Here is a 24,223-nt window from a genome sequence, read left to right as displayed (position 1 = left end):
GAAGCCTAAGCTTATGATGCCTATACCTTTTATACTAAACATAAAGAGCTGTATACAATATAAACAAAAACAAAAAACAAGAAAGCACAATTCAGCATATGAGTTTATGATTTTCTTTTTGTACAAACTTTTAAAACGGCTCAAGGTTCTGCAATCTTTAACATTGTCATCTAACCTGTTCCAAACATTTACGCCAACAGTTGAAATGCAGTGCTGTTTTACATTTGTTCTGACACTTTTTTTAAATACATCATGTCCTCTAAGATTTTAAGCACAATCTCGATTTTTAAACAGATCTTGGATATGAAATGGTAATTGTTTATTCTTAATTTTATAAAACAAATTGTGCAGTTCTATAGTGTACCAGGTCCTTGAATTTCATTGTGCTTTTTGGATAAAGAATTCATTTGTATGAGCCCTATAGGAGGTATTTGTTCACAATTCGCATTACTCGTTTTTGGACAACTGCAATATGAATGATGTTTGTTTGATATGTGTTTCCCCACACCTCCACACAGTAGGTCATGTAGGGAAGTATCAATGAAATATACAAAATGAACAATGTTTTTTTGTTCAAACATGCTTTTACTTTAGATATAATTGCTAAAGATTTACAGAATTTTGTCTTTATAAATTGTATGTGGCTTTTCCAACTTAGGTTATTTTGGATTATAATTCCTAGAAATTTAATTTGATTTATTTGCTCTATTTCTGTATTATGAATAATAAGATTCCTGTTCACATTTAATTGGTGATTTGTAAATACTATAAGTTTAGTTTTCTTTAGATTTAAAGTTAATTTGTTTGAGTCAAACCAGCTTTTCAGCAATTTTAGTTCTTTTTCTAGCTCCTCAATTACTGTTTCTAAATCATTGCCACAGTGTATTATATTTGTATCGTCTGCAAATAATATAAGATGTAAAGCTTTTGAAACCAAACATATATCATTAATATAAAGGATAAAGACTAAGGGCCTCAACACTGACCCCTGGGGGAGACCACAGGTCACTGTTTGAAGCTCTGAATCCACTCCATTTATATGGACATATTGTGATCTATTTTCTATATAACTTTTGATACAAGAGAAAGCCACACCCCTAATACCATATCTGTACAGTTTTCTGAGTAGTAGATCATGATTGACTGTATCAAACGCTTTAGTTAAATCTAGAAACACTCCAATGGCGTACTGTTTATTATCTATTGCATTAGATATGTTTTTGACTAGATCTATTAATGCCAAGGTAGTTGTTCTATTTGGTCTAAACCCATATTGCTCTTCACATAGTATATTATGTTTTTCAAGGTAATTGTATAATGTATATTGTCTTTTATGGAATAATTTCTCCAGATTTTTTGCAAAATGAGACAATAGAGAAATAGGTCTATAGTTTGTAAGGTCATGTTGATCACCGGACTTGTAAATAGGAATAATCTTTGCCGTCTTCATTCCTTCTGGGAATACACCCGACTGCAAAGATAAATTAAAAATATAGGTGACTGGTTTAACTATATAATCAATGATTTCTTTCAACACACACATGTCCAGTCCATTCCAGTCTGTTGAGTTTTTGTTCTTACTTTGTTTGAATTGTACATATATCACTTTCATCTGTACCTTGTAAAAATATTGTTTTATCCTGCTTAGCAATTCTACTAATTATATCATTCTCTTGGTTGGATTCTGGAATATCTTTTGCCAATTTAGCACCAATGTTACTAAAATAATTATTAAATTCATTTGCAATTTCCTTGGGCTGACTGAGGAGATGTCTGTCATTTGTCAAGATGTGAGTAGGAAAGTTAACATTCCGTTTGCCCTTTTTTATTAATTTATTTAAAACATTCCAAGAATTTTTAATATCATTTTTAATTTTTTTTTCCAAAATTGAGCAATAGTATTATTTTTCCTTAATCTCATAATACGTATTAATTTATCCTTGTATGTTTTATAGGTAACCTCTGCCTCAATTGTTCGTTTTAAAAAAAAAGTCTTTATACAGTTTTAAGACCTCCATGTATGTAAAAGGTCTTAAAGTGAAAATGATCTGGCCGAGGTTCAGACTCAACCAAGATCAGAAGGACCTTTGTTATTATCCAAAACGTCACATGCAGAGATAAAATGCCTATTGAAAACATCACATATTTCCTCTTTAGAATTTAGACTAGCTGAATGTAATAAAATATCGGTTGGTAATGTATGAATTGTAGGTTCTGAGAGGCATCTTACTGTTCTCCAGAACTTTACCAGATTTCCGTGAGTCTTTTTCAACGCAGACATGTTTTTGCCTTTCTAACTGCTGCATTTCTCTTTTGCAAAAAAACCCCCCCAAAAAACGCCCAATCCAAATCCGACCTAGTTGCGTGTACAGTTTTCCAGGCAGCATTTATGTCACTAATTAAGCTTGCAATTTCTGAGTTGAACCAAGGATTGTTACAGTTTTTGATTCTAATTTTTCTTTCAGGTGCATGTTGCTGTACAATTTCATCAAATGTTAATAAAAATGTTTAAGGCCATATCAGAGTCAGGAAATGCTGGTGTTAGCTCGATCTCACTGTAATACAGGTCACAGATGAAGGCAGCTCATTGAAATATTTACAGGATCTTCTAACTTTACACATAGATGCGTCTTTTTCACTTTTGTATTTCAAACACATACAATTGGACAATAGTCAGTAAAATCAAGTGGAAAAACACCATTTGCCTCATAATTATGGAGTTTAACATTACATCAGTGAGTGTGTCTTTATTTACATTTCTAGGGTCAAGTCTGGCCAAAACAGAAATTAATTGCATAAGATTTAGGCCTTTGCAAAGTTTCAGATTCTTTCTCCAGCCAGTTAATATTTATACAGCCCATTATCAAGACCTTATAATTTTCAAGTTTAGAAAGGATCATGAACAGGTGAACTCAGATGTGATGTTGTTGTTGTGTCATAACGGGTGTATGTAACGGACCAAAGGATGCAGACTCGGGGAATATTTACAGGATTTATTGTAGAAAATAGACAAGGTACAAACAGTGGGTGATCCGGAGGTGAGCAGGTGAGCAGGAACACAGGAAACACAGGGACCGAGGACATGAAGGGACCACAGGACGACAGGCAGACCAGACGGGCATAGGGCAGAGTGGGCAGGAGACGTCCAGGACCGGCGCACGACAAGAACACAGGGACAACAGGAACACAGGCAGGAAAGAAGTGACACAACAATGATCTCACACCAAGTGTCTTCTCCCAGCTCCTTTTATCCATGGCAGGTGTGGTGATTAGCCAGATGGAGAGCAGGTGTGCGCGGGAGGAGCCGAGAGCTCCGCCCAGCTCCAGGTACAAGCAGGTGAGGGAGGGGGAAGAGCACACAGGGAGGAAAACCAGGAGCGGACAGTGCGGATCATGACATGTTGTCGTCGTCGTCACACAGTGAGCTCTTGGCTTTAGTCTCCAATAGAAATGATAAGCTTCAACATTTGTGGATTTACCTTTTGGATATTTCATGGTAAAATACAATGTAATCAATAGCTCTTTTGCAGGTGATGTCATCAACATGGTAGTGTGATGCTAACTGTAGGCACTGCTCTGTCTGAAGCTCTTTTAGACTGTAATTTGAGGTTAACACAATTTGACCATAAAGAACTGACTTACCTGAACTAGAACAGGTGAGCTGGTTTGTGATATTAAACATGTCCCTCTCAAATAACACTACAGTCACAAGCTAGCTAGCATCAACCAATCACAGCGGAGTAAAGATGAGTGAGAGGAGGCCGCTCCATCGGTTTGAGGTGAACATTTTATTTAAATTAACTAAATGACACGACAGAAGTGGAGAAGAGATAAACGCGGTGGTGATGACGTCACCGCTGACTCACGTCGAATCAGCGGCTCACATTCACATTACATCGTTACATCGTTACATCATCGTCATAAAGACTTATTTCACACACTTCAAATACAATTTTTAAACTCAAAAAGAAAACTGAACTTATTAAAAAAGAAACAGATTTATTTTTAACACTGCAACTCTAAACCCTCTGGCCCGATCCCTGGTCTAGTCCCTGGTCCTGGTCTAGTCCCTTGTTCTGGTCTAGTCCCTGGTCCTAGTCTAGTCCCTGCTCCTGGTCTAGTCCCTGGTCTAGTCCCTGCTCCTGGTCTAGTCCCTGGTCTAGTCCCTGGTCCTGGTCTAGTCCCTGGTCCTGGTCCTGGTCTAGTCCCTTGTTCTGGTCTAGTCCCTGCTCCTGGTCTAGTCCCTGCTCCTGGTCTAGTCCCTGGTCTCTGTTAGCTCCTTGAACCATGACCTCCCTGTATATGCTCTGTTGCTGACTGGATGAGGCCTGCCCTGATCCCTGGTCCTGGTCTAGTCCCTGGTCTAGTCCCTGCTCCTGGTCTAGTCCCTGGTCTGGTCCCTGGTCCTGGTCTAGTCCCTGGTCCTGGTCTAGTCCCTTGTTCTGGTCTAGTCCCTGCTCCTGGTCTAGTCCCTGGTCTAGTCCCTGGTCCTGGTCTAGTCCCTGCTCCTGGTCTAGTCCCTGGTCTCTCTTAGCTCCTTGAACCATGACCTCCCTGTATGTGCTCTGTTGCTGACTGGATGAGGCCTGCCCTGATCCCTGGTCCTGGTCTAGTCCCTGGTCCTGGTCTAGTCCCTGGTCTCTGTTAGCTCCTTGAACCATGACCTCCCTGTATATGCTCTGTTGCTGACTGGATGAGGCCTGCCCTGATCCCTGGTCCTGGTCTAGTCCCTGGTCTAGTCCCTGCTCCTGGTCTAGTCCCTGGTCTGGTCCCTGGTCCTGGTCTAGTCCCTGGTCCTGGTCTAGTCCCTTGTTCTGGTCTAGTCCCTGCTCCTGGTCTAGTCCCTGGTCTAGTCCCTGGTCCTGGTCTAGTCCCTGCTCCTGGTCTAGTCCCTGGTCTCTCTTAGCTCCTTGAACCATGACCTCCCTGTATGTGCTCTGTTGCTGACTGGATGAGGCCTGCCCTGATCCCTGGTCCTGGTCTAGTCCCTGGTCCTGGTCTAGTCCCTGGTCTCTCTTAGCTCCTTGAACCATGACCTCCCTGTATATGCTCTGTTGCTGACTGGATGAGGCCTGCCCTGATCCCTGGTCCTGGTCTAGTCCCTGGTCCTGGTCTAATCCCTGCTCCTGGTCTAGTCCCTGGTCCTGGTCTAGTCCCTGGTCTCTCTTAGCTCCTTGAACCATGACCTCCCTGTATATGCTCTGTTGCTGACTGGATGAGGCCTGCCCTGATCCCTGGTCCTGGTCTAGTCCCTGGTCCTGGTCTAATCCCTGCTCCTGGTCTAGTCCCTGGTCTCTCTTAGCTCCTTGAACCATGACCTCCCTGTATGTGCTCTGTTGCTGACTGGATGAGGCCTGCCCTGATCCCTGGTCCTGGTCTAGTCCCTGGTCTTTGTGGGCCTTGAACAGCTCACACAGCGATCCGTGGAGGAAAGGCGCGCACACAGCCTCAGTCCGGACTGTCACTGATCCGTGATTCAGTTTGCAACGTGTCGTTGTTTTCCCCGATATCGGAATGATCTTGCATTTCCCCAAGAGGTCATCGTCCCAGCGGCTATCCCGATCCCACACCTCCACCCAGATCGACCTAGAGAGACAGAGAGGGAGGAGGTGAGGGGGGTGTTAGCTCCTCAAAAACATATCTGGAGTTGTGTTTTGTTTCATTCACACATGTTTGAATTACACTTTATTATTAGTCTGTCTACATCTCCAAAACTCAAAATGTTCTGATCCACCTTGTGATGTCATGAAGTGGTAGTTTTCACAATAAGAGCTCCTTTTACCTTTGCTTCAATACAGATTGGCAATTCCAGGCTTGAAATGATCCAAATGATTCTAGTGAAAATCTTTCAAGTTTAAAAACTCAGTGGCGCTCTTCCTGTATTACCACATGACATCACAAAGTGGAACAGAGTGTTTTGAGTTTGAGAAAAGAACTCAGCCTAAATCTGCAGGGTTTGAGTGTTAAACATATGTGAATGAAACAAAACACAACTCCAGGTCTGTTTGTGATGAGGAAACATAACTTATTATTATTATTATTATTATTATTATTATTATTATATTATTAGTAGTAGTAGTAGTATATTAGTAGTAGTAGTAGTAGTAGTAGTAGTAGTAGTAGTAGTAGTAGTAGTATTACACACAACACAGACTTGTCATGTTATGTCTTGTTAAGTCTTATCACCACTTGTCACTACTATATATGACAGGTCACTATATTTGTCTGTCTTGCATTTCATTAATTAATTAATTAATTAATAAAAAATAAAAAAAAAGAACAGAGATCAGAGAGTAGAGTCATATGGGCATTTTAAAGAGTTTGTCTGTGGCCCCTCCCTCTGGTGGGCAAACTCACGTTCGGGAGATGAGTTTGGCCGAGCCGATCCGCACCACGAAGTTCCAGATGGGGAAATCATTGTTCCAGATGACACCGGAGGTGGCGCCCTGGTTTTTGTAGAACACTTTGACATATCCATCAGTTTTGGAAAATATGTCACCATAAAGCCCCTCCCCCCGCACCACCACCACCTTCAGCTGGGCCACGCCAAACTCCTGCGGGCAGCAGTCTGCGTTCACCAGGCTGTGGCCATGACAGGAGCAGGAGCAGTCCTGAGCCTGAACACCTGCCTGACAGGGACGGCGGCACTTCAGTGACACGGCGTTCTTCATGATGTAACTTTTGATCTCCTTACGCAGACGTGACCGCAGCCTGGGGTTCCCTCTCACCTGCAGAGAGAGGGAGGGCATCTGAGGAAATCTAACACAGGGAGGGCATCTGACACACAGGGGGACTGTGGGAGGGCATCTGACACACAGAGGGACTGTGGGAGGGCATCTCACTCACCAACCGGAACAGGGGGGTCAACTTGTACTGGACGAGCCCGGGCAGCGACCTGATGGAGTGGAGCCACTTCTGAAAGGCCGCTGCACCGTGAGGGTTGAACAGGACTCCGCCCACACTCGAGTCTCCACCCAGAACCTCCACAGAGCGATCAGAGAAGGTGCCGCTAAAGCTGTGACCGTGCTGCAACTTCTTCGCCTGTTTTTTACAGAAGCTGGCGGCCGCGCTCACCTGCCCCGGGACAGAGTACAGACTTATGTATACAGAGACCATACTATGTGTGTGTGTGTGTGCGGGGGTGGGTGTGTATATATATATATACATATATATATATATATATATATATATATATATATATATATATACTATGTGTGTGTGTGTGTGCGGGGGTGGGTGTGTATATATATATATACATATATATATATATATATATATATATATATATATATATATATATATATATATATATATATATATATATATATATATATATATATATATATATATATATATATATATATATATAGTCCTGGTTTAGTCCTTGTCCAGTCCTGACCCAGTCCTGGTATAGTCCTGGTCCAATCTTGGTTTAGTCCTGATTTAGTCTGGTCCAGTCCTGGTCCAGTCCTAGTTCTAACCTTGACCCCCTTAATGACGGCCTCGGCCTCGGCGCTCAGACAGTTGTTGATGGTTCTGGTGGACAGTCGGTTCAGGGAGGCCTCACAGGTTTGCACGGCCGTCAGGGAGCGCATCTGTCCGCCCAGCGTCACCTGGCGCAGGTAGTGAGTGCCATAAAGAGAGAGGAAATGCTCAAAATCCGAGTTGTCTTTGGAGGAGGGGGTGAGACGATGTAGAGAGTCCTGGAATTCTTTGGTGAGGGGGGGGTAAGAGTGCACACGGAACCTGAGGGGCGGAGTCAATATGTCCTTAGAAAATTTTAATTAAAGAGGAGCTGTTTTGTAAACGTGGGACAGTTCTGTGCCTGTCCCATGTGAACGCTGTTCATCATAAACATGAAGAGGATTTACATGTCATACATGTTTGAGTAATCTAGAGATCTCGCCCAGGCCCTATTCGCTCCCTCCTTACAGTTAGCAGTACGAGCCTGTACAAGGCTCCGCCTCTAGGCTGGTGGGCCAGTTTACACAACAGCTCCTCTTTAAAAACACCTTATAAAAAGTATTGTTCATAAACATTCTTATTTTCTCTTTAAGACTCTGGAAAAGTATAAAATATCTGACAGACTCTGTATTTGATCAAACTAAGGCTTCTGTTTCTTTGATTTAGGTCGTGCCCAAATGTTCCACTGACTCTTTAATTTTGTCAAAAACACTGCAGTGTTCAGAATACACAAAATACTCACCTGGAGTATTTATGTAGTACTCGTGTAGTAGTCGTGTAGTACTCACGTGTAGTATTTGTGCAGTACTCCTTACTGGTCGTGTAGTACTCACGTGTAGTATTTGTGCAGTACTCCTTACTGGTCATGTAGTACTCACATGTAGTATTTGCGTAGTACTCCTTACTGGTCATGTAGTACTCATGTGTAGTATTTGTGAAGTACTCCTTACTGGTCGTGTAGTACTCATGTGTAGTATTTGTGTAGTACTCCTTACTGGTCGTGTAATACTCATGTGTAGTATTTGTGTAGTACTCCTTACTGGTCGTGTAGTACTCACATGTAGTATTTGCGTAGTACTCCTTACTGGTCGAGTAGTACCGGTACTCATGTGTAGTATTTGTGCAGTACTCCTTACTGGTCATGTAGTACTCATGTGTAATATTTGCGTAGTACTCCTTACTGGTCGTGTAGTACTCATGTGTAGTATTTGTGCAGTACTCCTTACTGGTCATGTAGTACTCATGTATAAAAGACTATCCATAAAGCCCATTTAGTTCTGTTATATTACTGGGTTTGTTTAGTTGTTCTTAATTGTTGTTATCCCTTGTTGCACCACTAGAGGGAGCGCGAGTGTACACCAGTGCGCCGCAGATGCGCAGATTATAATTTACATGGTTGCACAACGTTACGTGCATCGGCGCTCTCTCGAACTGACTTAATGTCTGAATTATAGTGTGCGTCCCTTAGATGTAAGTATTCTGTGTATTTGTGATATTGTGTTCAGAACTTATACTTGTAATTGACCGTGTGTAGTTTAGAGTTTTGGGTAAAACTTTCCAATTTATATACGCTAGCCTCGTGTTTACATACGCTAGCCTCGTGACTAGACTGGCCTCCTATCGGTCATTTTGTTAACTTCTTTGTATTCACATTATGTAAATAACCACGCGGTCACTTGTGTAATCACCATTTTGATTGTGATTAACATATTGTTTGTATTTGTTTATTCCTTCTCTTGTAGATAACCACACTGCTGTCACACTGCTGTCACACTGCTGTCACACACCCCCCACACACACAAACCCACACATACACCCATATACGCCCACACCCCAAGTAAGGACATTAAAAGGAACGTTCTACCTGTACCTGCCTGTGGACTCCCTCATTCTTAAGCCTCACCTGAACATACCTAATCGCTGTCCTGACCCGACACCCTGCAGTGATTGCTAGCCAGGGTTCAAGCTACTGCATATTACAGTCCTCATTACAATTTATGGTCCTTCGAGCCGGATCGAGCAACCACTGCAGTCAATATGTTCAGGCCACATGAAAGAGAACCTACTGAGGATCGCCCACAAAGATCCAGGCAGCTACCATCATATCTCCAGGACTATGAGGTCAGTTACCCTGTGAGGTCCCGTTTTACTGATGATGAGCAGACCAAGCACTTGTCTTCTCCAGAAATAATTAGATCCATTAAGAGTATGAGAGAGGAAAATGACCAGCTGCGCAGAGATGTCCAACGCCTTGCAGACATGATCCAGAATGCTCCTGCAGTATCCTCACAGCAGCTGCCACTGCCCAGGCACCAAGAGGAAACATCTGCCACACCAGCACTTACAAATCAGCAGGCGCCACTCAGCGGCCTCCAAGGCCCACGTCAGCCAGTAAGTGCCCTCCCGGTGATCAGAGATGTTTCTCCTGCTCCTGTCGGTCGACATGCCATTGTAGAGTCTCTCAGACGGCATCTACATGAAACAGGATTATCAGATCAGGCAGAGGCACCAGTCACTGCTGGCATCTCAACTCCTCTCTCCAAAGGTGAACATAGGGTGATAGACATTCACAAGAGTCCATCGCCCACAGAGCATGATGACTCCCCACCACGTGGTGAAACTAGTCACCAGTCAGATGATAGCCCCCCACGACCTAAAGTGGATTGGCCTGATGTCAAGCCACACATCAAGTATGAAGAGGACTGTGATAGCTATCCTGACCGCTCCTATCGATATGATAACAGGTACCACCGCCGTCATGGGCCTTCTCCACCCCGTCTGAGTTATCTAAGGTCCAGTAATGAGTACAGCCATCCTGCTCCACATTATCACCACAGTAGTCCAAAGGCTCGTCCTGACAGTCGCTATTATGGGTGTGAGAGGGGGTACTCATCTAGTTACAGAGACTGTCCTGATGACTGCAGTCCTGCTTATGGTTATGAAAGGAGACAAGGGAGGGACAGATGCCCACCGGATCCGTCATATCCACCATCACGTAATCACTCTCCACATATCAGGACAGCAGCACCAGAGGCTTATCGTGGACCCAAGCCAACGATCCCAGACTTCAAATCAGAGGATCCACGGGAGTTTGCTAGATTGAAGCTGGCCCTGGACAACTTATTGCCATATGATGCCTCGGAGCACTTCAAGTTTCAGATACTCACAGATCACCTCAAATGTGAGGAAGCACTGCTCATTGCTGACTCCTACAGTAACAGTCAACACCCATTCACCGACACTATGAGAGCACTCACAGAGATGTACGGCCAACCTCAGCAGCTAGCACTGAAGAGAATCTCCACTGTGCTGGATGGGCCCACCATAAAATCTGGGGACATTAAAGCGTTTAAGTCATTTGCTCTTCAGGTCCGTGCACTGGTTGGGATGCTGCACCAACTGGGAAGCCAGGGCTGGACTGAACTGAGGTGCGGCTCACATGTCTCTCGCCTCTTAGCTAAGTTACCACATGACCTAAGAGCCAACTTCCACAGATTTGTGAACCCCATCTATACTCCCATTCCTACACTCCTTGATCTGGCAGACTGGCTTGAATATGAAGTGAGAGTTCAAGTTAGTGGTGATCAACACGGCAGTATTCCAGGCAGAGAGAGGCCGTTTCCATCCAGGATCCAACGCGCCGACTACAAGTCCCAGAGATCCACCACCATTCTCCATGGCAGTGAATCAGAGTCAATAAAGAAGGTGGTTATGGCTGCAGTTCCAGCCCAGAGAGAGGCGACACAAGACAAGCCTAAAAGGTACTGTCCCTTCTGCGATACAGTACAGCACTATTTGAACCAATGCAGCAATTTCAGACTCCTATCAGTGGAGCAGAAGACACAGTGGATCAGGACAAATAATCGCTGCTGGAGATGTGGACGTGAGCACCAGGCTGCCAAGTGTAACCTTAAAGCCAAGTGCAAGCAATGTGAGAGGAAGCACCTGGACGTCCTCCATGATGTTAACGCCAGCCAAAATGCCACAGCCACTATTAAGCCCCCAGCACCTGTAGCCAGCACCTGTCTTGTGAGCTCTGTATCAGAGACTATGTACATTGACCGTCCAGCCAGCAGCCCCCAAGTGTTACTGAAGCTGAGTAGGGTCATCCTCCAGAGTGGCAATCAGCTACTTGAAACCTATGCCATATTGGATGACGGGTCAGAGCGCACCATACTCCTGAATGATGCTGCAGTTCAGTTGGGGCTTCAGGGACCGGCTGAAGAGCTCACACTTCGCACAGTCAGACAGAAGGTCTGCACTGTTCATGGAGCGACTGTATCCTTCACAGTAGCCCGTGCCTCAGAACCAGGCAAGCGCTACCAGATCAACAATGCTTTCACAGCCAGAGAACTGAACCTAGCCCACCACACCTATCCAGTCCAAGCTCTGCAGGAGAAATACCGTCATCTCAGAGACATTCCACTGCCTCCTATTAAGGATGCCCAGCCGCTGCTGCTGATTGGGTCAGATTATCCTCATTTGATAACTCCAGTGGAACCAGTACGTCTCGGCCCCCCCGGTGGACCTGCAGCTGTGCGCACCAGATTAGGATGGACTCTACAAGGCCCTACAAGCCTCGTGTGTCATCAGCTGTCCCCACAGCAGTGCCTTTTCACTATCTGCAACCCTCCAGAATCTGAGCTCCTCAAACATGTGGAGAAACTGTGGCAATTGGATATCTTGCCATATAGGAGCGAGCGGTTGATTACCAGGTCAAGGCAGGATGCTGAGGCAGTCCGCATATTGGAGGAGAAGACTATACGAGTAATGGTGGACGGTGTAAACAGATATGCGACTCCATTACTGTGGAAACAGAACCTCTCCCCACTCCATGCATCAAAGGAGGCTGTCCTTTCTCAGTTACGTGGGACGGAAAGACGCCTTTTGAGAGACCCAGAGAAAGCCACCATTTACTCCAGAGAGATCCACAAGCTGATTGACGCTGGATACGTCAAAGCCATTTCTCCTGCCAAAGCTGAAGAGAGCAACATTGGATGGTTTATTCCTCACCATATGGTGCAGCACAATCAGAAACATCGAATTGTCTTTAACTGCTCCTTCACATCCAATGGTCAGAGCCTGAACGACAACCTCCTTCCCGGGCCTACACTTGGTGCCAGCCTCCTGGGAGTCCTGCTCAGGTTTAGAGAGCACCCTGTGGCCATCAGCAGCGATGTGAAAGGAATGTTTCACCAAGTCCGTCTGTTGGAAGACGACAAACCATTCCTTCGCTTCCTGTGGAGAGATGTTAAGGTGGACCAAGAGCCGACCATCTATGAGTGGCAGGTGCTCCCGTTTGGCACAACATGCAGCCCTTGTTGTGCCACCTTTGCACTCCAGACCCATGTCCAAAGGCACACAGAACCAGAAGAGGATGCACGTCTGTCAGTAGAGCGCTGTTTTTATGTTGACAACTGCCTGCAGAGCCTCCAGTCTCAAGAACAAGCCAAGCATCTAGTCAACCGCCTGCAAACACTACTGATGGAAGGTGGATTTGAGCTTAGAGAGTGGGCCAGTAACATTCCCACAGTGATCCATCACCTGCCCAAGGAATCCTGCTCTGAAAACAGTACTCTCTGGTTCACCCAGCAAACAGCAGACCCTCAGGAGCGTACTCTTGGACTCTTGTGGCAGTGCAAGTCTGACACACTGCACTATAAGCAACACCAGGGTGAGTGTTCTGAACTTACCATGCGAAACATCTACCGCCTCCTTGCTCAACAGTATGATCCTCTGGGATACATCATTCCCTACACAACTCGAGCTAAGATCATTGTGCAGCGTTTATGGGACAAGAAGAGAGGATGGGATGATCCTAACCTTCCTGAAGATCTGCTCCAGGCCTGGAGAACATGGGAAGAGGAGCTGCCACAATTATCACAGGTTATGTTGCCCAGATGCTACATCAACCATATCATGGACTGTAGTGCCAGCAGCAGAACCATCCACATCTTTTGTGATGCATCTGAACGTGCTTATGGTTCTGTGGCATACCTGCGGACAGATAGTGGTGAAGGACAGGTTCAAGTGGCATTCCTAGCCGCCAGGTCCAGAGTCGCCCCAAAGAAGCAGCTCTCCATACCCCGGCTTGAGCTTTGTGGAGCTTTAACAGGAGCGCAGCTAGCTTCAGTGCTAATCAAAGAGCTCACAGTCCAGATCCAAGCAGTGGTTTACTGGACCGACTCCACCACAGTTCTTAACTGGCTTCAGTCGGACTCCTGCAGATATAAAGTGTTTGTGGGCACAAGAGTAGCAGAGATACAGGAGCTGACAGACATTAATGCCTGGCGCTATATTGAGTCTGCCTTAAACCCTGCAGACGACATCACAAGAGGAAGAACACTAACCCAACTCACTGGAGAGAACAGATGGAGCCACGGACCCTCCTTCCTTGTGCAACCATCTGTCCAGTGGCCGGTAAATCCAGTCAGTCCAGTCACAGAAGAGCAGGAAGCGCTGCGGACCACAGTGTTTTGTGGCTTGGCTACCAGTGCTTCAGATCGAGCTGTCCCGGACATCCAGCAGTTTAAAACATATCAAGAGCTTCTGGATGCCGTCACACAGGGGTCACACGGGGCGGCCGATAAAATGTCTCTCACGGCTGACGACTACCATGAGGCAGAGCTAGTGCTCTTGAGACATGCACAGACCGAAAGCTTCCCTGCAGAAGTGGCACTGCTCAAAGCTGGTAAGTCCCTCCCCTCTACCAGCAGATTACTAACATTGTCTCCTGAGTATGACAGATCGTCCAGCCTGATCCGTGTCGGTGGTAGACTCAGAAGATGTGACACTCTGAGCCCAGACGTGCTGCACCCTATTCTCCTGTCAGCCTCTCACCCAGTCTCCAAGCTCCTGATTCAGCACTATGACTGCGAGCTGCACCACCCTGGAGCTGAGCGCGTGTTTGCTGAGCTGCGCCGGAAGTATTGGATACTGAGGGGTAGAGAAGCAGTCAAGAAACACCAACATACCTGTGTGGACTGCAGAAAGTGGAGAGGCACACCTCAAGTGCCCAAAATGGCTGACCTACCTCCCTCCAGTCTCAGGCTCTTCAGACCGGCCTTTTATTCTACAGGTGTCGACTGTTTTGGACCCATGCTTGTTAAAGTGGGCAGGCGCACAGAGAAGAGGTGGGGCATCCTTTACAAGTGCCTCACTACGCGAGCCATTCACCTGGACCTCCTGCCCAACATGGACACAGACTCATTTCTTATGTCACTCAGACGCTTTATTGCTCGCAGAGGGAAACCATACGAGCTCCTCTCAGAGCAGGGTACCAATTTCAAAGGAGGAAGTAGGGAGCTGCATGAAGCCTTCCTTGCCCTGGAACCTGCCTTAAAGACAAAACTAGCAGCACAACAGATCCGCTTCCAGTTTAATCCCCCCAACGCTCCACACTTTGGTGGTTCATGGGAGCGAGAGGTGAGATCCGTGAAGAACGCTCTCCGCACCACTTTAGGAGATCAGACAGTACCAGATGAGGTGCTAAGGACAGTCCTCATTGAGGTAGAAGGGATTCTTAATTCTCGGCCCCTGGGCTATGTGTCCTCTGACTTTGCTGACCCCGATCCAGTTACACCTAACTGCCTGCTGATGGGGCGGCCAGACTCATCCCTTCCACAGGTGGTCTATCCTGAATCAGAGCTGCTGAGCCGGAAAAGGTGGCGCCATTCACAAGTTTTAGCAGATCACTTCTGGAAGCACTTCATTCAACACTTTCTGCCCACTTTACAAGCACGGCAGAAGTGGAAGACAGAGAAAGAGGACATTACTGCGGGCACAATTGTGCTCATTGTGGACCAGCAGACCCCCAGAGCTCTCTGGCAGGTGGGAACAGTAAAAACGGTGATTCCAGGAGTAGACGGTCGAGTGAGGACGGCTGTTGTTCAAGTAAAGGACCGGACCTACACTCGCCCTGTTGTTCGTCTCATCAAACTGCCAGCTTTACCCCAGGACAGTACAGACACCTAATGGTCAAATTTACACAGCAAATTTGGGGGCGGCTGTATAAAAGACTATCCATAAAGCCCATTTAGTTCTGTTATATTACTGGGTTTGTTTAGTTGTTCTTAATTGTTGTTATCCCTTGTTGCACCACTAGAGGGAGCGCGAGTGTACACCAGTGCGCCGCAGATGCGCAGATTATAATTTACATGGTTGCACAACGTTACGTGCATCGGCGCTCTCTCGAACTGACTTAATGTCTGAATTATAGTGTGCGTCCCTTAGATGTAAGTATTCTGTGTATTTGTGATATTGTGTTCAGAACTTATACTTGTAATTGACCGTGTGTAGTTTAGAGTTTTGGGTAAAACTTTCCAATTTATATACGCTAGCCTCGTGTTTACATACGCTAGCCTCGTGACTAGACTGGCCTCCTATCGGTCATTTTGTTAACTTCTTTGTATTCACATTATGTAAATAACCACGCGGTCACTTGTGTAATCACCATTTTGATTGTGATTAACATATTGTTTGTATTTGTTTATTCCTTCTCTTGTAGATAACCACACTGCTGTCACACTGCTGTCACACTGCTGTCACACACCCCCCACACACACAAACCCACACATACACCCATATACGCCCACACCCCAAGTAAGGACATTAAAAGGAACGTTCTACCTGTACCTGCCTGTGGACTCCCTCATTCTTAAGCCTCACCTGAACATACCTAATCGCTGTCCTGACCCGACACCCTGCAGTGATTGCTAGCCAGGGTTCAAGCTACTGCATATTACAGTCCTCATTACAACTCATGTGTAATATTTGCGTAGTACTCCTTATTGGTCGTGTAGTACTCATGTGTAGTATTTGCGTAGTACTCCTTACTGGTCGTGTAGTACTCATGTGTAATATTTGCGTAGTACTCCTTACTGGTCGTGTAGTACTCATGTGTAATATTTGCGTAGTACTCCTTACTGGTCGTGTAGTACTCATGTGTAGTATTTGTGCAGTACTCCTTACTGGTCATGTAGTACTCACATGTAGTATTTGTGCAGTACTCCTTACTGGTCGTGTAGCACTCACGTGTAGTATTTGTGTAGTACTCCTTACTGGTCGTGTAGTACTCATGTGTAGTATTTGCGCAGTACTCCTCACTGGTTGTGTAGTACTCATGTGTAGTATTTGCGTAGTACTCCTCACTGGTTGTGTAGTACTCATGTGTAGTATTTGCGTAGTACTCCTCACTGGTTGTGCAGTACTCACGTGTAGTATTTGCGTAGTACTCCTCACTGGTTGTGCAGTACTCACGTGTAGTATTTGCGTAGTACTCCTCACTGGTTGTGCAGTACTCACCTGTAGTAGGAGCAGCCGACCTTGTGGCTCACAAAGGAGACCTTGTTAGATTTACTGTGGCTCTGAGCGAACGACGACGAAGACGAGTGAGATCCTCCCAAAGACACGTGTGCCACAGCAGGTAACCCCAACCCCACCTGAGACGGGACGGGCCAGGTTAGACTGGGTATAGTCCTGGTCTAGTCCTGGTTTAGTCCTGGTTCAGTTCTGGTTTAGTCCTGGTTTAGTCCTAGTTTAGTCCTGGTTTAGTCCTGGTTCAGTCCTGGTTTAGTCCTAGTTTAGTCCTGGTTTAGTCCTGGTTCAGTCCTGGTTTAGTTCTCGTACCTTCCAGGATGCAGACAGACTGTTGCTCGTCTCCCGGAGCACAGACTGAGTCGAGGATAAAACTTTAGAGCTCAGACTGCGTCTACATCGTACCTGCAGCAAGGCATGATGGGAAACATGAGAGGAGGAGAGGAGAGAGAGAGGAGGATGTGAGAGAGGAGTAAAGAGAAGGTGAGAGAGGAGGAGAAGAAATAGAGAGAAGGTGAGAGGGGAGGAGAGGAGAGAGTGTCGAGATGAGAGAGAGGAAGAGAGGAGAGATAGGAGGTGAGAGAGGAGCAGAGAGAAAGAGAGGAGGAGAGGAGAAGAATGAGGAGAGGAGAGAGAGGAGAAAAAAAGAGAATGGAGAGGAAAGGAGAGAGGAGGTGAGAGAGGAGGAGACAGGAGAGAGAGGAGGTGAGAGAGGAGGAGTGGGAAGAGAGGAGGAGAGGATGTGAGGCACGGAGAAAGGAGGGAGAGGAGGTGAGAGAAAAGGAGAGGAGGTGAGAGAGGAGGTGAGGGAGAAAGAGAGAGGAGGAGAGAGACAAGAACAGGAAAGAGAGGAGAAAGAGAGTGGGAGAGGAGGTGAGCGATGAGGAGAGGAGAGAGAGAGGAGGAGAAGAGAGAGAGGAGGAGAAGAGGTGAGAGAGGAGAGGAGAGAGAGAGGAGATGAGAGAGAGGAGGAGAGGAGGTGGGAGAGGAGTAGAGAGAAAGAAAAGAGGAGAGAGGAGAGGAGAGAGAGGAGAAAAGAAAAGAATGAGGAGCAAAGGAGAGAGGAGGTGAGAGAGCAGGGGAGGAGGAAAGGAGAGGGAAAAGAGAGCAGGAGAAGAGGAGAGAGACAAGGAGAGGAGGTGAGAGAGAGAAGAGGAGAGGAAAGGAGAGAGAGAGGAGACAGAGGAGAGAGAAAGGAGGAGGTGTACCTGGATCTTCCAGTCCTTCACAGAGGCCGGCAGCTTCTGAGTCTGAAAAACAAACAACAATTTCACAAAAAACAAAAACACAAATATCAGAAATTGGTCCCATATTAAACCTTTTTGATACTAAAGACCAGACTTGATACTGATACTTGATACTGATACTGATACCACGATAACACTCATTATTTAGACAGTACACAGTGATTCTCCACATTAAATAATAGTACTGTATTTTCTGTTCCCATGTGGCCTTATATCTGTGTGATCCCTGGTTCATGGTCCATGTGTCTTAACTGGTGCAAGACGACATCATTATGAAGATATTCAGGTATCGATACCTTTTGAGTATTGATACCTGAATGAGTACCCTGTCGGGGGAGTTCTCTGGTCAGGGGAGTACCCTGTTGGGGGCCTACTCTGGTTGGGGGAGTACCCTGTCAGGAGAATGCTCTTGTCAGGGGAGTACTCTGGTCGGGGGAGAACCCTGTCGGGAGAATGCTCTGGTCAGGGGAATACTCTGGTCGGAGGAGTACCCTGTCGGGGGAGTACCTGGTTGAGCAGTTTGTTGAGGCACAAGGTGCAGTTTCCCTGCTCTCCTCCGCTCATAAACGTCTTGATGTCGATCACAGCGCTCCCGGTGGCCTTCAGGTGTACTACATCAAACCCTTCCCCCACGAGGTTATAGCCCGGAACGAACGGGACGCCCTGGCACTCGGTGTAAGAGGTCACATGACACGAGGAGGTGACCACTGAGACACAGCCGCACAGGAGGGAGAGGGAGAGGAGCAACGCCATCCTGAGGAGAGAGGGAGGAGGTGAGAGGAGGAGGAGAGAGGGAGAAGGTGAGAGGAGGAGAGAGGAGAAGAAGAGAGGGAGGAGGAGAGAGTAGAGAGAAGGAAAGAGAGGGAGGAAGTGAGAGGAGGGGGAGCAAGGACAAGAATAGAGGGAGGAGGTGAGAGGAGGAGAGTGGAGGAGGGGGAGAGAGAGGAAGGAGAGATGGAGAAAGGCAGAGGAGGTGAGAGGAGCAGGAGAGAAGGGAGAAGGTGAGAGGAGGAGCGAGGAGAAGAAGAGAGGGAGGAGGAGAGAGGAGAAAGAAGGAAAGAGAGGGAGGAAGTGAGAGGAGGGGGAGCAAGGACAAGAATAGAGGGAGGAGGTGAGAGGAGGAGAGAGGAGGAGGGGGAGAGAGAGGAAGGTGAGATGGAGAAAGGCAGAGGAGGTGAGAGGAGCAGGAGAGAAGGGAGAAGGTGAGAGGAGGAGCGAGGAGAAGAAGAGAGGGAGGAGGAGAGAGGAGAAAGAAGGAAAGAGAGGGAGGAAGTGAGAGGAGGGGGAGCAAGGACAAGAATAGAGGGAGAAGGTGAGAGGAGGGAGAAGGAAAGAGAGGGAGAAGGTGAGAGGAGGAGGAGAGAAGGAGGAGGTGAGAGGAGGAGAGAGAAGAAGAAGAGAGGGAGGTGAGAGGAGAGAGAAGGAAAGAGACGGAGGAGGTGAGAGGTGGAGGAGAGAGAAGGCAATCGAAACATAAATAATCACAAATAATCATCATAAAATTAACATTATAACAGAAGAGGCTGAATAAAAACCTTTCAGTCACATGCACAGATAAACAGAGGAGAGAGAGGGAGGAGGTGAGAGGAGGAGGAGCAGCACAGTCCTGAGGAGAGAGGGAGACAGAGGGAGGAGGATGAGTCTGTGGCAGGTGCAGACTTTGGTCAGTGCACCTGTCACAGACTATGAGGGACAGGTGTAAAACGCCACACACTGAAGAAAGAAAACAAAATGGACTCCTGTGAGCTCCTATAACGCTCCTCCTCAAAAACAGACCTGGAGTTGTGTTTTGTTTCATTCACACATGTTTGAGTAACACTTTATTATTAGTCCGTCCAATCACAGAGTTTTGTTTTTTGCATCAGAATGAACCAACAAAAACAAAACAAACAAAAAAACAATAAAATTAAAATGTGTAAATATGTAAATGAGTCTAACTGACCTTGAGCAGGAGGTGCAGGAGGACGAGGAGGTACAGGCTGAAGCTCTACTGACAAGATTTCAGAAAAACTTTCAGTCTTTAGCAGCAGCTCCGCCCCCCAACTGTCGCACATACACACATACACACACACACACACACCCATTGGCATACAGACACACACATACACGCAACCACACGTTTTTGGTCAATTAGTGTTACCAAAATTAATAGGAAAAAATTAATAGGATCAATAGGATTGAGATCAGGACTTTGTGATGGCCACTGGAAAAAATACTTTGTTATCCTGAAGCTACTTTGTAACCAGTTTGGCAGTATGCGTTAACGTCCTGGCTGAGATGTTGTTAATGTTCTTTCCTCATGATGCCATCTATTCTGTGGAGCGCACCAGTCCCTCCTGCAGCAAAACAACCCCACAACATGATCCTCCAAAAATGCTCATTTTGGCCAAACAGCTCAATTTTAGTTTGGTCAGACCACAGGACATGTCTCCAAAAATGAAAGTATTTGTCCCTGTGTGCATTTGCAAACTAATCTCACTTTTTATGTTTATTTTGGAGTAATGACTTGCAGATTGTCCTTTCAGCCCATGTCGGTACAGTTCTTGTTTCACTGTAGATAATGACACACTCTCACCATCTTCAGCTTGTTTTTGGGTTGATCTGCACATTTCAGGCCAAAGCTCATCTCTGGGACACAGAATCCGTCTCCTTCCTGAGCTGTGTGATGCTGGACATTCCCATGGTGTTTATACTTGTGTATAATTGTTTGAACAGATGAACGTGGCACCTTCAGGCATCTGGAAATTGCACCATGGATGAACCAGACTTGTGCAAGTCCACAATTCTCTTCCTGATATTTTGGCTGATTTCTTTTGACTTTCCCATGATGTTACACAAAGAAGCAGTGTGTTTCAGGTGAGCTTCAAACACATCCACAGGTGTGTCTCTAATTAACTCAGATATTGTCAATAAACCTATCAGAATCTTCCAAAGACATGACATCATCATCTGGATTTTCTCAAATTGTTTAAATGCATAGTAATTTTACTATATGTAAACTTCTGACTTTGAAGAAAGTAATGAAAATTTGTCTTAAAAATACTTCCCAGACTCCCCTGAGACAGTCCAGCACATAACTGTAGGGTGTAAGAAGCCAAATGGAGCCATAGTGTACAGAAACATGTGAATACAGACTGGAGACCCAAAGGTCAAGGACAAACACCTCCAAAGGTCGTGAAGAAGGAGCTAAGATCCTGTAGGACTTCAGACACTGACAGAATAGTGACGGACCAACCAGACACTGTGGAAGTGTCAGGAAAACTGCAGGAAAAAGGAGACAACTCAGTCCCAGAGAGGGTGAGGTAGAGAATTTTACACATTATGTGTATATATATATATATATATATATATATATATATATATATATATATATATATATATATATATATATATATATATATATATATATATATATATATATATACACACATATATACACACAGCAGAAAAGTGCCATTGTGCAGCTTTTGGTGTCTGGGCGTCTCTCATCTGTTTTGAGGTGAGATGTTGAGGTGTCAGTGCATCAGCACAATAGCGCGTTAGGGCATCCGGGTGAGGCGTGATGGTGAGGTGACAGGGAGGGGAGGGGGTGCAATGATGGGAAGAATTCTATTACTAAAAGTATTTAGTTACAGAATACTGAATACTGCATTAAAATGTATTTTGTAAAGTATTCAGAAACCTGTTCCAACCAGAGTACTGTATTCTACATATTGAGAGTGCTCAAAAGTAAACTGTCAAAGCCAGACTTAAAGAGACTTATCCTGCATTTGTCTCCAGTAGGTTAGACGACTGTAACGTTCTGCTCACTGGCCTCTCCAGACGAGCGTCAAGACAGAACAGAACATCCAGAACCCCGCTGCTCGGGTCCTGACTAGAACCAGGAAGTACAAGCAGATAAATCCTGGGCTCAGGTCTCTGGCTCCTGTGGCTCAGAGAATAGACTTTAAAGCAGCTCTGTTTGTGAACAAGTCTCTCCATGCACCAGCACCAAAGAACATCTCCCACATGTTAGAGCCACATGAACCATCTCACACTCTGAGGACTTCAGGCACCGACCTCCTGCTGGTCCCAGAGTCAGGACTAAACATGGAGAATCAGTGTTTTAGTTTTATGCAGCTAAAACCTGGAACATTCTTCCTGTAGATGTGAGACAGGCCTCTACTTTGACAGTGTTTAAATCCAGGCTCAAAACAGTTCTGTTTAGCTGTGCATGTGACTGAAAGGTTTTTCAGAGGAGATCAGAGGAGAATCTCCCTTGTTTCACCAGGTCAGAGGTCAGAGGTCATCAGAGCAGTGTTTGTATTTGTGTCTCAGATTGAGTTTGAGCCTAAATGACACGATCAAATACTACAATGTTTTGTGTTAATTTTAGAAAAGTAACTGTATTTTGAATACTGCCAAATGTGTGTGTGCTCGTGTGTGTGTGTTGGGGTGTACCTGTGTGTGCTCTGTGTGTATGTGCTTGTGTTTGCCTGTGAGTGTGCATGTGTGTGTGCTCTATGTGTCTGTGTGTGTGCTGTATTGTTTGCCTCTGTGCTGTGTGTGCGTATGTGTATGTGTGCGTATGTGCATGCTTGTGTGTGTATGTGCTTGTGTGTGTGTTCGTGTGTACCTGTGTGTGCTCTGTGTGTATGTGCTTGTGTTTGCCTGTGAGTGTGCATGTGTGTGTGCTCTATGTGTCTGTGTGTGTGCTGTATTGTTTGCCTCTGTGCTGTGTGTGCGTATGTGTGTGTGTGCGTATGTGCATGCTTGTGTGTGTATGTGCTTGTATTTGCCTGTGACTGTGCTTGTGTGTGTGTTCTGTGTGTCTGTGTGTACGTGTGCTGTGTTGTCTCTGTGCTGTGTGTGTGTGTGTGTGTATGTATGCTCTGTGTGTATGTGTGCCGTGTTGTCTCTGTGCTGTGTGTGTGTATGTATGCTCTGTGTGTATGTGTGCCGTGTTGTCTCTGTGCTGTATGTGTATGTGTGTGTATGTATGTATGCTCTGTGTATATGTGTGCCGTGTTGTCTCTGTGCTGTGTGTGTGTGTGTGTATGTATGCTCTGTGTGTATGTGTGCCGTGTTGTCTCTGTGCTGTGTGTGTGTATGTATGCTCTGTGTGTATGTGTGCCGTGTTGTCTCTGTGCTGTATGTGTATGTGTGTGTATGTATGTATGCTCTGTGTATATGTGTGCCGTGTTGTCTCTGTGCTGTGTGTGTGTGTGTGTATGTATGCTCTGTGTGTATGTGTGCCGTGTTGTCTCTGTGCTGTTTGTCTGCGCATGCGCATGTGTGCTGTTTGTACCGTTGTCTCTGTGGTCTGATGCTGTGACTGAAGCTGCACTTTTTTGCGCTGACTTTGTGTCTGTTGTGTTTTTCTCGCGTAAAGGCGCTGACTCGACTCGAAGTGTGACTTTGTGAAGAAAAACTCGAGAGTCGCAGGTTTAAGTTTGTGTCGCTCCAAAGACAAAAGAAGTGGCGGGAAATGCGGTCACACCTCGAGAATACTACTACTACTACTACTACTACTATTACTACTACTACTACTACTACTACTATTACTACTACTACTACTACTACTACTATTACTACTACTACTACTACTACTATTACTACTACTACTACTACTACTACTACTACTACTACTTCTACTACTACTACCACTACTACTACTACTACTACTACTACTACTAATAATAATAATAATACTAATAATAATAATAATAATAATAATAATAATAATAATACAAATTATTATTATTATTATTATAAAATTAATACAGAAGATGCAGATTTACGTAGTAACACAGTGAGTTCTTGGGTCTAGTCACTAATAGAAATGATCAGGTTCAACATTTGTGAATTTACCTTTTGGATATTTCAGAGTAAAGTCCAATGAAATCAATAGAACTGTTTGTGACCCCTGACCCCATCTGGACCATGACGTCATTACGTTTGGAGTCTAATATCAGTGTTTTTCTGTTTTATATGTTTCATTTTCACGTGTGAGTTTATTTTTATATTTTACTGTTTTTTTTGTCCAAAACAGCCCCCTCTGCTGGAACCTGACACCACTGCATCCAGAACGAAAATAAATAATTTCTTAAACATAATTTTACAATAAATGGAAAACTTCATGAATCAGAATTAAAACATACAAATACATATTAAGTCTTTTACCACAAAACACATATTTTCTTTTTTATTTTAACGAA

The 24,223-nt window shown here is 45.3% G+C and overlaps 2 protein-coding genes across 2 annotated transcripts; one reads left to right on the top strand and one right to left on the bottom strand.

The window, feature by feature from the left end:
* Nucleotides 1-1,446: 1,446 nt before the first annotated feature.
* prf1.3 (perforin 1.3) lies at nucleotides 1,447-19,999 on the bottom strand. The gene is made up of 10 exons (XM_055223772.1): nucleotides 19,969-19,999; nucleotides 18,534-18,780; nucleotides 17,988-18,029; nucleotides 17,092-17,184; nucleotides 16,768-16,904; nucleotides 7,482-7,746; nucleotides 6,847-7,074; nucleotides 6,358-6,728; nucleotides 5,275-5,586; nucleotides 1,447-1,471 (listed from the first exon to the last, which is right to left on the bottom strand). The coding sequence occupies exons 2-10, from the start codon at nucleotides 18,777-18,779 to the stop codon at nucleotides 1,447-1,449; spliced, it is 1,719 nt and encodes a 572-aa protein (XP_055079747.1). The 5' UTR covers nucleotide 18,780; nucleotides 19,969-19,999.
* Nucleotides 13,357-16,204, top strand: LOC129456421 (uncharacterized). The gene is made up of 2 exons (XM_055223416.1): nucleotides 13,357-15,698; nucleotides 15,971-16,204. Exon 1 carries the CDS (start codon nucleotides 13,384-13,386, stop codon nucleotides 15,436-15,438), a length of 2,055 nt encoding a protein of 684 aa, XP_055079391.1. The 5' UTR covers nucleotides 13,357-13,383; the 3' UTR covers nucleotides 15,439-15,698; nucleotides 15,971-16,204.
* Nucleotides 20,000-24,223: the final 4,224 nt, after the last annotated feature.

The sequence above is a fragment of the Periophthalmus magnuspinnatus genome, chromosome 8, assembly GCF_009829125.3.
Source record: "Periophthalmus magnuspinnatus isolate fPerMag1 chromosome 8, fPerMag1.2.pri, whole genome shotgun sequence".
Classification (NCBI taxonomy): domain Eukaryota; kingdom Metazoa; phylum Chordata; class Actinopteri; order Gobiiformes; family Gobiidae; genus Periophthalmus; species Periophthalmus magnuspinnatus.
The sequence above is the reverse complement of the archived record's forward strand: the minus strand, read 5'-3'. Positions and strand labels throughout refer to the sequence as shown.

Coding starts and splice junctions, on each gene's coding strand:
- LOC129456421 (XM_055223416.1), top strand. CDS start 13,384: ATGGACTGTAGTGCCAGCAGCAGAACCATCCACATCTTTTGTGATGCA.
- prf1.3 (XM_055223772.1), bottom strand. CDS start 18,779: ATGGCGTTGCTCCTCTCCCTCTCCCTCCTGTGCGGCTGTGTCTCAGTG. Junction 18,030..18,533: donor TCAACAAACTGCTCAACCAG/GTACTCCCCCGA, acceptor TTTGTTTTTCAG/ACTCAGAAGCTGCCGGCCTC. Junction 6,729..6,846: donor TGACCCCCCTGTTCCGGTTG/GTGAGTGAGATG, acceptor CTCTCTCTGCAG/GTGAGAGGGAACCCCAGGCT.